At 42.7% G+C, this 14,165-nt stretch overlaps 1 protein-coding gene across 3 annotated transcripts in view; it reads left to right on the top strand.

Annotated features, from left to right (window-relative positions):
- The window catches only part of LOC109876727 (collagen alpha-1(XIX) chain), a 247,488-nt gene that overhangs the window by 218,391 nt on the left and 14,932 nt on the right, over positions 1-14,165 (top strand). For all 3 annotated transcript variants that reach the window (XM_031813088.1, XM_031813089.1, XM_031813087.1), the window contains 2 exons: positions 4,709-4,753; positions 7,450-7,593. In XM_031813088.1, the coding sequence (XP_031668948.1) occupies positions 4,709-4,753; positions 7,450-7,593 (189 nt within the window). The remainder of the gene's footprint in view (positions 1-4,708; positions 4,754-7,449; positions 7,594-14,165) is intronic.

The raw sequence follows: 14,165 nt of genomic DNA, 5'->3' as shown, positions 1-14,165 counted from the left end.
GTGTTTTGTACTCTGTCATATGACATCACTAGTTGTGTTTTGTACTCTGTCATATAACATCACTAGTTGTGTTTTGTACTCTGACATATAACATCACTAGTTGTGTTTTGTACTCTGACATATGACATCACTAGTTGTGTTTTGTACTCTGTCATATAACATCACTAGTTGTGTTTTGTACTCTGTCATATAACATCACTAGTTGTGTTTTGTACTCTGTCATATAACATCACTAGTTGTGTTTTGTACTCTGTCATATAACATCACTAGTTGTGTTTTGTACTCTGTCATATAACATCACTAGTTGTGTTTTGTACTCTGTCATATAACATCACTAGTTGTGTTTTGTACTCTGTCATATAACATCACTAGTTGTGTTTTGTACTCTGTCATATAACATCACTAGTTGTGTTTTGTACTCTGTCATATAACATCACTAGTTGTGTTTTGTACTCTGTCATATAACATCACTAGTTGTGTTTTGTACTCTGTCATATAACATCACTAGTTGTGTTTTGTACTCTGTCATATAACATCACTAGTTGTGTTTTGTACTCTGTCATATAACATCACTAGTTGTGTTTTGTACTCTGTCATATAACATCACTAGTTGTGTTTTGTACTCTGTCATATAACATCACTAGTTGTGTTTTGTACTCTGTCATATAACATCACTAGTTGTGTTTTGTACTCTGTCATATAACATCACTAGTTGTGTTTTGTACTCTGTCATATAACATCACTAGTTGTGTTTTGTACTCTGTCATATAACATCACTAGTTGTGTTTTGTACTCTGTCATATGACATCACTAGTTGTGTTTTGTACTCTGTCATATAACATCACTAGTTGTGTTTTGTACTCTGACATATAACATCACTAGTTGTGTTTTGTACTCTGACATATGACATCACTAGTTGTGTTTTGTACTCTGTCATATAACATCACTAGTTGTGTTTTGTACTCTGTCATATAACATCACTAGTTGTGTTTTGTACTCTGTCATATAACATCACTAGTTGTGTTTTGTACTCTGTCATATAACATCACTAGTTGTGTTTTGTACTCTGTCATATAACATCACTAGTTGTGTTTTGTACTCTGTCATATAACATCACTAGTTGTGTTTTGTACTCTGTCATATAACATCACTAGTTGTGTTTTGTACTCTGTCATATAACATCACTAGTTGTGTTTTGTACTCTGTCATATAACATCACTAGTTGTGTTTTGTACTCTGTCATATAACATCACTAGTTGTGTTTTGTACTCTGTCATATAACATCACTAGTTGTGTTTTGTACTCTGTCATATAACATCACTAGTTGTGTTTTGTACTCTGTCATATAACATCACTAGTTGTGTTTTGTACTCTGTCATATAACATCACTAGTTGTGTTTTGTACTCTGTCATATAACATCACTAGTTGTGTTTTGTACTCTGTCATATAACATCACTAGTTGTGTTTTGTACTCTGACATATAACATCACTAGTTGTGTTTTGTACTCTGTCATATGACATCACTAGTTGTGTTTTGTACTCTGTCATATAACATCACTAGTTGTGTTTTGTACTCTGTCATATAACATCACTAGTTGTGTTTTGTACTCTGTCATATGACATCACTAGTTGTGTTTTGTACTCTGTCATATAACATCACTAGTTGTGTTTTGTACTCTGACATATAACATCACTAGTTGTGTTTTGTACTCTGTCATATAACATCACTAGTTGTGTTTTGTACTCTGTCATATAACATCACTAGTTGTGTTTTGTACTCTGTCATATAACATCACTAGTTGTGTTTTGTACTCTGTCATATAACATCACTAGTTGTGTTTTGTACTCTGTCATATAACATCACTAGTTGTGTTTTGTACTCTGTCATATAACATCACTAGTTGTGTTTTGTACTCTGTCATATAACATCACTAGTTGTGTTTTGTACTCTGTCATATGACATCACTAGTTGTGTTTTGTACTCTGTCATATAACATCACTAGTTGTGTTTTGTACTCTGACATATAACATCACTAGTTGTGTTTTGTACTCTGTCATATGACATCACTAGTTGTGTTTTGTACTCTGTCATATAACATCACTAGTTGTGTTTTGTACTCTGTCATATAACATCACTAGTTGTGTTTTGTACTCTGTCATATGACATCACTAGTTGTGTTTTGTACTCTGTCATATAACATCACTAGTTGTGTTTTGTACTCTGACATATAACATCACTAGTTGTGTTTTGTACTCTGTCATATGACATCACTAGTTGTGTTTTGTACTCTGTCATATAACATCACTAGTTGTGTTTTGTACTCTGTCATATAACATCACTAGTTGTGTTTTGTACTCTGTCATATAACATCACTAGTTGTGTTTTGTACTCTGTCATATAACATCACTAGTTGTGTTTTGTACTCTGTCATATAACATCACTAGTTGTGTTTTGTACTCTGTCATATTTTTTTTTTTTTACCTTTATTTAACCAGGCAAGTCAGTTAAGAACAAATTCTTATATTCAAGGACAGCCTAGGAACAGTGGGTTAACTGCCTGTTCAGGGGCAGAACGACAGATTTGTACCTAGTCAGCTCGGTGGTTTGAACTTGCAACCTTCCGGTTACTTGTCCAACGCTCTAACCACTAGGCTACCCTGTTTTGCTGAATTATAACAGTATGATTCACCATCAATTCCATTCTAATTATCTGAACTATAACAGTATGATTCACCATCAATTCCATTCTAATTAGCTGAACTATAAATACCAACAACAGATAGAGTAACTGGTCGGTACATTGGTACATCTGTCAGTCTATATCACAGAGATCTCAACAGTGAGCGGAAGGAAGGGCCAACTTCTTATTATTTCACCCACTTCCATCAACAACATCTTGGAGAGGGGGAGAGAGGGAGAGAGGGAGAGGGGGAGAGGGAGAGAGGGGGAGGGAGAGAGAGAGGGGGGGGAGAGGGAGAGGGAGAGAGAGAGAGAGGGGGAGAGGGAGAGAGGGAGGGAGGGAGGGAGAGAGGGAGAGAGAGAGAGAGGGGGAGAGAGGGAGAGAGGGAGAGAGAGGGAGAGAGAGGGGGAGAGAGGGAGAGGGAGAGAGAGAGGGAGAGAGAGAGGGGGGGAGAGAGGGGGAGAGAGGGAGAGAGGGAGAGAGAGAGGGGGGGAGGGAGGGAGAGAGGGAGAGAGAGAGATTTTAATGCCTTGGTGTTAGATGGTGTATCTCTTGTTCTCAATCATTCGGTGGGGCAACAGTGCCATCTAGCAGGTGAATGTGCTCCTATTCTAAACGTTCCCTAAAAACTCCTCTCACTGTACTGCAATGATCTGTCTTTGAGGTTTAATGCCAGGCCCAGAGAGCGACGATGGAAGTCGAATTCAGTGGGCACGATGATAGATGTAAGCCTCCCATCAGGCGTTGGGGAATAACATAGCAGAAATAAAAAAATAGAGAGAGGGCTGCAGATGAATGTAGGCGAGGAGGAGGAGAACAGAGTTCTCTGCTGCCCGTTGCTTTTAAAACCACATGATCGTGCCAGATTGCATTTTGCATGGAGACAGTAATCCTTGCAGTAAATGGATACAAAGGTGTTCCCAGAGGTTATACAGTCAGTGAGATGGAGGGAGCGAGGGAGACCTGGAAAGCAAGAGAGGAGAGGAGAATGGAGGGGTGTAGTTGTGAGAGCAGTGTTGCACATAGAGCTAACGACAGGTGTTTCTCTCCTAGCGAGGGAGGGAGGCAGAGTAGGAGGGAGGCAGGGAGGGAGGGAGGGAGGGAGCAGGCAGGCAGGCAGGCAGAGTAGGGAGGGAGGGAGGGAGGGAGGGAGGGAGGGAGGGAGGGAGGGAGGGAGGGAGGGAGGGAGGGAGGGAGGGAGGGAGGGAGGGAGGGAGCATACAGTCCACAGAGGGAAGTGGGGCTATGTGATGCAGGGAAGCTGTGACAGACAATGTGGAAGGTGAAACACAGTCCTTGGAGAACTCCATACATCCTCAGACACAGGAACAACAGTCATCCCAGAATCATTTAAAAAGGTTGTTTTTTGATTGAGGATTTGGAATGAAAGACATCCTGTCAATCACTTCACTGCTGCCACCAATTGTTAAGATTATAACGGGACCTGGCAGTCTAGTTATTGCAACAATAAACCTTTTTTGAATGTGAATAAGCTAAGACACAAGCGTGGGTTGGGGAATTTAAAATGATAAGCAATCATTAAATGACCCTGAGTGTGGAGGATTGGTTGATGTTGATGGGGGTGATTACAGAGCTACAGATTAGACCCACGTTGGCCTCAGTGGGTGTCTGAACAAAAGCAGTGTGCTTTTGAGTGAGAGGAGAGGAGAGGAGAGGAGAGGAGAGGAGAGGAGAGGAGAGGAGAGGAGAGGAGAGGAGAGGAGAGGAGAGGAGAGGAGAGGAGAGGAGAGGAGAGGAGAGGAGAGGAGAGGAGAGGAGAGAGGAGAGGAGAGGAGAGGAGAGGAGAGGAGAGGAGAGGAGACAAAGAGAGGAGTGGTTAAAGAGAGAGAAGACTAGTCTTGGGGTCATCTTCATTCCAAATATCCAATTATTTAGCAGTGCTCTTTGCTCTTCTCTCTGGTCTGGAGGGACTTCTCTGTCTCTCTGCAATCAGCAGAGTATTTCAGACAGAACCTGCCCTCCTCTGTCATGTGTTCATACTGTGATCTGTTTTATCTTCTTACAGGGAGCCACAGGTAGACTAGGAGACAGAGGATCCAAGGGAGAACGGGTAAGCACCTTTATTTTGTTTCTCTGACGCTGTTTTCCATAAACACAACTCATTGTTTGTGATGGAAAAAGATCACACAGAACCTAACCCAACCAAAAGGCAATGATGCATAGAAACACATGTTTTTCCCCCTGAGGTGCCTAAGAATTTTGTAAAGGTAACTGAAATTCAATGTATTTTGTATGCCACCATTGTATTTCTGAAACCCCTATTTATAAAGCCCTGTCACAGTCTCCTACAGTGTAATCTGTTTCTAAAGCCCTGTCACAGTCTCCTACAGTGTAATCTGTTTCTAAAGCCCTGTCACAGTCTTCTACAGTGTAATCTGTTTCTAAAGCCCTGTCACAGTCTTCTACAGTGTAATCTGTTTCTAAAGCCCTGTCACAGTCTTCTACAGTGTAATCTGTTTCTAAAGCCCTGTCACAGTCTTCTACAGTGTAATCTGTTTCTAAAGCCCTGTCACAGTCTCCTACAGTGTAATCTGTTTCTAAAGCCCTGTCACAGTCTTCTACAGTGTAATCTGTTTCTAAAGCCCTGTCACAGTCTTCTACAGTGTAATCTGTTTCTAAAGCCCTGTCACAGTCTTCTACAGTGTAATCTGTTTCTAAAGCCCTGTCACAGTCGTCTACAGTGTAATCTGTTTCTAAAGCCCTGTCACAGTCTTCTACAGTGTAATCTGTTTCTAAAGCTCTGTCACAGTCTTCTACAGTGTAATCTGTTTCTAAAGCCCTGTCACAGTCTTCTACAGTGTAATCTGTTTCTAAAGCCCTGTCACAGTCTTCTACAGTGTAATCTGTTTCTAAAGCCCTGTCACAGTCTTCTACAGTGTAATCTGTTTCTAAAGCCCTGTCACAGTCTTCTACAGTGTAATCTGTTTCTAAAGCCCTGTCACAGTCTTCTACAGTGTAATCTGTTTATAAAGCCCTGTCACCGTCTCCTACAGTGTAATCTGTTTCTAAAGCCCTGTCACAGTCTTCTACAGTGTAATCTGTTTCTAAAGCCCTGTCACAGTCTCCTACAGTGTAATCTGTTTCTAAAGCCCTGTCACAGTCTTCTACAGTGTAATCTGTTTCTAAAGCCCTGTCACAGTCTCCTACAGTGTAATCTGTTTCTAAAGCCCTGTCACAGTCTTCTACAGTGTAATCTGTTTCTAAAGCCCTGTCACAGTCTCCTACAGTGTAATCTGTTTCTAAAGCCCTGTCACAGTCTCCTACAGTGTAATCTGTTTCTAAAGCCCTGTCACAGTCTTCTACAGTGTAATCTGTTTCTAAAGCCCTGTCACAGTCTTCTACAGTGTAATCTGTTTCTAAAGCCCTGTCACAGTCTTCTACAGTGTAATCTGTTTCTAAAGCCCTGTCACAGTCTTCTACAGTGTAATCTGTTTCTAAAGCCCTGTCACAGTCTTCTACAGTGTAATCTGTTTCTAAAGCCCTGTCACAGTCTCCTACAGTGTAATCTGTTTCTAAAGCCCTGTCACAGTCTTCTACAGTGTAATCTGTTTCTAAAGCCCTGTCACAGTCTTCTACAGTGTAATCTGTTTCTAAAGCCCTGTCACAGTCTTCTACAGTGTAATCTGTTTCTAAAGCCCTGTCACAGTCTTCTACAGTGTAATCTGTTTCTAAAGCCCTGTCACATTCTTCTACAGTGTAATCTGTTTATAAAGCCCTGTCACAGTCTTCTACAGTGTAATCTGTTTATAAAGCCCTGTCACAGTCTCCTACAGTGTAATCTGTTTCTAAAGCCCTGTCACAGTCTTCTACCGTGTAATCTGTTTCTAAAGCCCTGTCACAGTCTCCTACAGTGTAATCTGTTTCTAAAGCCCTGTCACAGTCTTCTACAGTGTAATCTGTTTCTAAAGCCCTGTCACAGTCTCCTACAGTGTAATCTGTTTCTAAAGCCCTGTCACAGTCTTCTACAGTGTAATCTGTTTCTAAAGCCCTGTCACAGTCTCCTACAGTGTAATCTGTTTCTAAAGCCCTGTCACAGTCTTCTACAGTGTAATCTGTTTCTAAAGCCCTGTCACAGTCTCCTACAGTGTAATCTGTTTCTAAAGCCCTGTCACAGTCTTCTACAGTGTAATCTGTTTCTAAAGCCCTGTCACAGTCTTCTACAGTGTAATCTGTTCCCAAATGCTAGTAATGGCGGTTTGTAGGAGAGCTAAGATACAAGGTGACAGAATTGGCCACAGACCCTGGGGATGTGTATCTGAGTGGGCTCAATCAGGGTAATAGCTGGATGAGGACTGATTGAGTAATGCTGAGGCGTTGGTAGCGACAGTATCAGCCCAAAGCCAGAGTGGCCTTATGCCAATGCTCTATCAGAATGCCTCCGGTACAATCTGGAGTGGGACTGACAACAACCCCCTCACCCTTTTATTTAACCAGGCAAGTCAATGAAAAATATTTTCTTATTTACACTGATGGCCTAGTTAAATAAAGTGATTGTAGATCTGAATTGGAAACCGGAGGGTGTACTGTAAACCACATGGCGGGAGCTCACCGGCCAGCTAGATTTAACCATTATACATATTGGTATATTGGAATGTATATGTATTGTTTTATACTGCCAGGTATTACTGCACTGTTGGAACTAGGAACATAAGCATTTCACTACACCCTTCGATAACATCTGCTAAATATGTGTACATGACCAATACAAATTTGATTTGATTGTTCTTTACTGATCTCCTACTGCAGGGGGACCCAGGGATACCTGGAGCGAGGGGAGTCCAAGGAGAGAGGGGAAGGACAGGAGACCCAGGAATAGTGGGACCTATCGGGCCCCAAGGCCACAGAGGGGACCCTGGTCCCCCAGGTCCCATAGCATCACCAAGCCCTCTGGTACGTTGTTATATCTCCTCCAAACACACCAAGCCCTCTGGTACGTTGGTTATATCTCCTCCAAACACACCAAGCCCTCTGGTACGTTGGTTATATCTCCTCCAAACACACCAAGCCCTCTGGTACGTTGGTTATATCTCCTCCAAACACACCAAGCCCTCTGGTACGTTGGTTATATCTCCTCCAAACACACCAAGCCCTCTGGTGCGTTGTTATATCTCCTCCAAACACACCAAGCCCTCTGGTACGTTGGTTATATCTCCCCCAAACACACCAAGCCCTCTGGTACGTTGGTTATATCTCCCCCAAACACACCAAGCCCTCTGGTACGTTGGTTATATCTCCTCCAAACACACCATGGCCTCTGGTACGTTGGTTATATCTCCCCCAAACACACCAAGCCCTCTGGTACGTTGGTTATATCTCCCCCAAACACACCAAGCCCTCTGGTACGTTGGTTATATCTCCTCCAAACACACCAAGCCCTCTGGTATGTTGGTTATATCTCCCCCAAACACACCATGGCCTCTGGTACGTTGGTTATATCTCCCCCAAACACACCAAGCCCTCTGGTACGTTGGTTATATCTCCTCCAAACACACCAAGCCCTCTGGTACGTTGGTTATATCTCCCCCAAACACACCATGGCCTCTGGTACGTTGGTTATATCTCCCCCAAACACACCAAGCCCTCTGGTACGTTGGTTATATCTCCCCCAAACACACCATGGCCTCTGGTACGTTGGTTATATCTCCCCCAAACACACCAAGCCCTCTGGTACATTGGTTATATCTCCCCCAAACACACCATGGCCTCTGGTACGTTGGTTATATCTCCCCCCAAACACACCAAGCCCTCTGGTACGTTGGTTATATCTCCCCCAAACACACCATGGCCTCTGGTACGTTGGTTATATCTCCTCCAAACACACCAAGCCCTCTGGTACGTTGGTTATATCTCCCCCAAACACACCAAGCCCTCTGGTACGTTGGTTATATCTCCTCCAAACACACCAAGCCCTCTGGTACGTTGGTTATATCTCCCCCAAACTGGCCAAGTGTAGCCAAACTCCCATCTTGAATGATGTTGAATAAATGTGTTATCAAGTTTGTTGTGAATGATCCTGTAACACTCATAAAGGTGTCATGACCTGTTTTATAAAGGTGTTGTGAATGATCCTGTCATAAAGGTGTCATGACCTGTTTTATAAAGGTGTTGTGAATGATCCTGTCATAAAGGTGTCATGACCTGTTTTATAAAGGCGTTGTGAATGATCCTGTCATAAAGGTGTCATGACCTGTTTTATAAAGGTGTTGTGAATGACTTATGTACACCCCTTTAAGGTATGTTTTACAGAGATCTCCCAACACTCATAGAGATCTCCCAACAGAGATCTCCCAACACTCATCGTCCAACCATAAACCCATAGACTCACTGGACATTTTGTGTGTGTTTGTCTATACCCGCCCATAAAATCAAAGACAATCCTTAGTCACACATAATTACAGAATCTATACATCCTCCTTTCTTCAGTGGTCTAAGTAATTAGCGTCTATCTCTCTTTCTCTGTAAATGAATGCAGTACTGCAGTAGCATAGAGTTCTGTGGAGCTGTGTGGAGCAACATATGACACAGCAGATAACAGATAGGCATAATGAAGCCAGCAAGGTTGTTTCTGCTCCTCACCTCCCACTCCTGATCAGCTCAACCCACAGGGGGGTCGGGAGAGAAGGAAGGAGAGAAGGGCTAGAGAGAGAGAGGAGCGGAGAGAGGGAGAAGGAGAGAGGACTAGAGAGAGAGGAGCGCAGAGAGGGAAGGAGAGAGGGCTAGAGAGAGAGGAGCGCAGAGAGGGAAGGAGAGAGGGCTAGAGAGAAGGAGAGAAGGAGAGAGGGAAAGAGAGAGAGAAGGAGAGAGGGCTAGAGAGAAGGAGAGAAGGAGAGAGGGCTAGAGAGAGAGGGAAGGAGAGAGGGAAAGAGAGAGAGGGAAGGAGAGAGGGAAAGAGAGAGAGGGAAGGAGAGAGGGCTAGAGAGAGCGAGAGAAGGAGAGAGGGCTAGAGGGAGCGAGAGAAGGAGAGAGGGCTAGAGAGAGAGGGAAGGAGAGAGGGAAAGAGAGAGAGGGAAGGAGAGAGGGAAAGAGAGAGAGGGAAGGAGAGAGGGAAAGAGAGAGAGGGAAGGAGAGAGGGAAAGAGAGAGAGGGAAGGAGAGAGGGAAGGAGAGAGGGAAAGAGAGAGAGTGAAGGAGAGAGGGAAAGAGAGAGAGGGAAGGAGAGAGGGAAAGAGAGAGAGTGAAGGAGAGAGGGAAAGAGAGAAATTGAAGAAATGAGAGAGGTGGAAGAAATGAGAGAGATGGAAGAAATGAGAGAGATGGAAGAAATGAGAGAGATGGAAGAAAGGAGAGAGATGGAAGGAAGGAGAGAGATGGAGGAAATGAGAGAGAGAATGAGAGAGTGTGGGAGAGAGGAGAGAGAGAAGGAGAGAGTGTGGGAGTGAGGAGAGAGAGAAGGAGAGAGTGTGGGAGTGAGGAGAGAGAGAAGGAGAGAGTGTGGGAGTGAGGGGAGAGAGAAGGAGAGAGTGTGGGAGAGAGGAGAGAGAGAAGGAGAGAGCGTGGGAGTGAGGAGAGAGAGAAGGAGAGAGGAGAGAGAGAAGGAGAGAGCGTGGGAGTGAGGAGAGAGAGAAGGAGAGAGGAGAGAGAGAAGGAGAGAGCGTGGGAGTGAGGAGAGAGCTGGAGAGGATGGAAAAACACCTCTGTGTGTCACAGCTATTCTACACGCAGCATGTAGAGGGTTTACATAACACAACAGAGATGAAAGACTTCTGAATGCCAAGAAAACAAGTACTAAAGGGTTACCCTCCTATATCTTTCTCTCATAGAACAGAACAGTGACTCTATTAAACACAAAAGTACATTGGCAACTCATCCCGCAGTATTCAGCACTGCCAAAATAACCTGTTTTTAAACCAGTCGCAATAGAACACGATAATATTTGAGTGATCAATATCGATGTTCGAAAATGGCCCTGAATATTGTTACTTTAATACCTTTATAAAGTTGCCCGGGTTTGGTTTCATCCTCTCCTCTACCTATCAAGACACAGACAATACGAAGAACCTTTTACAAAATGGTCCACAGATGATCACAGTTCATTGTAACAGTATATGAGGTTTAAGCTCTGATTGCAAAGGTGTTTCAAACACACAAGTCCCTGTTTTTCTCCCTGGGTTTTATTCTAGTTGTTCATACTACTTGGTGTTTAGTGGAGCCTCACACTCATAAATCCCATTCCTTTATCCGTACCACTATCTGGAGTCCACCAGAAATACAGTATTATAATGCATTTCTCAGTCGTTTCCTTGGGCAGTCAGAAGAATATGGAACTCTGAAAGAGCATTTGTACAGCTAGGATTTCCATTCCATTCTGTTGCCAATGTTCTCCTCTACAATTCAAGGCTCTCTCCACACAAACATTCTGAGCAAACAGCAATCTTACTTTGAGCCTGAGCTAGATGGCAGGGAAACAGGGAGAGAGGAGTTGATTATTATGCCATGAAGCATTGCATCTCTTTATCTCTGAAGACACTGCAATTTTATAACATGGTGAATAAAACATGAACTACTGCTGTCTCTCGCTAATTACATTTTCTTCATCTGTTAAAGACGTTTTGGTTAAGTTTGTGTTATTCTGTTTCTGCTTCTTTCTCTTATGCCTGTCTGTCTGTATTTCTCTCTCTCTCTCCCTCTCTCTCTCTCTCTCTTTCTCTCTCTCCATCTCTCTCTCTCTCTCTCTCTCTCTCTCTCTCTCTCTTTCTCTCTCTCTCTCTCTCTCTCTCTCTTTCTCTCTCTCTCTCTCTCTCTCTCTCTTTCTCTCTCTCCATCTCTCTCTCTCTCTCTCTCTCTCTCTCTCTCTCTCTCTCTCTTTCTCTCTCTCCATCTCTCTCTCTCTCTTTCTCTCTCTCCATCTCTCTCTCTCTCTTTCTTTCTCTCTCTCTCTCTCTCTCTCTCTCTCTCTCTCTCTCTCTCTCTCTCCATCTCTCTCTCTCGTCGGAGTGCATGCTGGGAGTGCATGCTGGGAGTGAGTCGTCAAGCAGGGGTGATTGTGAGAGCGAATGGAATTTCTTTTTTCACTTTATCGGGTTTTTGTATGTATATATATATATATTGATTAGTTTAGTTGTTTTAAGGGTATCTTGTTTAAACTATCACTAAGCACGTATAGGGGTGGTGGGATCTTTGAGGTTGGTTTTTCGCGAGGGCACAACCAGCGGGTGGGGCTGGTTGCTATGGCCACTCGCGGAAATGGAGAGTTTGAAAAACTTAGTCGGAGGCATGGAGTAAAGATTCCTGCTGCGACAGGGTGTTCAGTGGAAGAATGTAGCTTGGCTGTGGGTGCTATCATTCGGTATGATAGCATCAAATCAGCCTCAAGGATGAATAGCGCTGTAGTGATATTCTTAGATTCAATTGAAAAGGTGAATAAAATAGTTGAGAGGGGTGTTGTGTTGCGGGAGACACAGACGCCGGTATTTCCGCTTATGAATCCTGCGAAGAAAGTCATGCTTTCTAACGTGCCACCATTTGTTAGAGATGAAGTGTTAGAGCGAGAGTTATCTCGCCATGGTCAAATAGTATCTACAATAAAGAAGGTTCTTTTTGGATGCAAATCTCCGTTGTTGAAACATGTCGTGTCTCATAGGAGACAAGTGCATATGATTTTAAAAAAGGAAGGAGATGAACTGAATTTAGCGTTTAGCTTTAAGATTGATGGATTTGATTATGTCTTCTATGCATCTACTGAATCAATGAAATGCTTTGGATGTGGAAGAGAGGGGCATTTGGTGCGTAGTTGTCCCGAAAATGAGCGCGCTGAGCCTGGTAGTAGTTTTAGTGCGAGTGCAACTAACGCACCACCGCGAGGGAATGAACATAATAAGGGTACAGGAGAAGAGAGAAGGTGGGCAGATGTGGTTGGAAAAGCAGGAGAGGAAGGCAGTGTGGATATGGGGGCAATTGTGGTAGATCAGAACAAAGAGGGAGGGGAAACAGTAGGTGAGATTGCGACTTCTGTCGCTGAGGTGGTGTTGGAAAATGAAATTGGAAGTCAAGAGGAGATTGAAATAATGGAAAAGGAAGCGGATGTTTTCAAAATACCGAGGAGTAAAAGGAAGAATTTAAGGGGTGGTGAAGGGTCTAATTCTAAGAGAAAGGTAGAGTTTGATAAATCAATTGAAGATGAACAAGGTGTAGAGATGGTGGAGTATTCTTCTGGGGAGGATAGTGAGAGTGAGTCATCTGACGCTTCACAACAATATAGTGAGATAAATGGGGTGGAAGGGAGGTATGGGATCGAGAGGATACGTCAATTTTTGAAGTTGACAAAAGGGAAGAAATATATGCAGGATTACAATGTAACTGATTTTTTCCCTGAACGTGAATTGTTTATTGAATCAGCAAAGTTTCTGATGTCAAAAATTACAGGGGGAAGTTTGAAAAGCCCTGAAATTGCTAGACTCAAGAAAGTGGTCACAAGAGTGATAAGTGATGTAAATTCTAAAGAAAATGAAAAAGTTCAGTTGCAGTCTTAACTCTGTAAAGAGATGTGGTGGCTGGATCTTCCTCTGTATATTTTTTTTTATCCATGAGCAGTTTTAAGATTTCTTCTTTAAACGTAAATGGGGCAAGAGATGTTAAAAAAAGAGCCATGGTGTATGAGTTAATTAGGGGAAAGGGAAGTGACATCATTTTTCTACAAGAAACGCATAGTAATTTGGAAAATGAAGTTATGTGGCAACAGGAGTGGGGGGGGACAGTGGTGTGTAGTCATAAAAACTCAAAAAGTGGGGGTGTGGTTATCTTGTTCTCAAAAGGGTTTTTGCCATTGTCATATGAGGTTGAAGAGGTAGTTGAGGGGAGGTTATTAAAAGTTAGAGCAATGTATGAAAACATCACTATGTGTCTGATAAATGTATATGCCCCAGTGGTGACAGTTGAGAGGGTATGTTTTTTAGAGACACTATCAAATACCATTGAGAAATGTAACAAAGAAGATTATTTGTTTATTGCTGGGGATTTTAACTGCACAGTTAGTGATTTAGATAGAAATCACCAAGAACCTCATATAGCCTCAAGGATGTTTTTAAAACGCCTCATTGTAACAAATGAATTGTGTGATATTTGGCGGAGTCAACATGGAGGAACAAGGCAGTACACCTGGGCGCATGTGAGAGAGAACATCATTTCTATGGCCAGGTTAGATAGGTTTTATGTTTTTGAGCATCAATCTCAGGTCTGTAAATCAAGTGTGATAACTCCAGTGGGATTTTCTGATCATTGTTTAATAACAGAGGTGGTGTTCATTAACGATGTAAAACCCAAAAGCGCATACTGGCATTTTAATATAACTTTATTGAGTGATGCTCACTTCAGGAAATGTTTCAGTTTTTTTGGGGAGAGGTGGAGGTCTCAAAAGGCCAGTTTTGTATCCATTCAACAGTGGTGGGATATAGGGAAAATACAGATTCAACAATTTTGTAATCAATACACGAGGAATGTCACCAAAGATATCACCAGATCAATGAA

Source organism: Oncorhynchus kisutch, unplaced genomic scaffold, assembly GCF_002021735.2.
Source record: "Oncorhynchus kisutch isolate 150728-3 unplaced genomic scaffold, Okis_V2 Okis04b-Okis11a_hom, whole genome shotgun sequence".
In the NCBI taxonomy this organism is placed as follows: Eukaryota; Metazoa; Chordata; class Actinopteri; order Salmoniformes; family Salmonidae; genus Oncorhynchus; species Oncorhynchus kisutch.
This window is presented reverse-complemented; position numbering and strand designations above follow the sequence as displayed.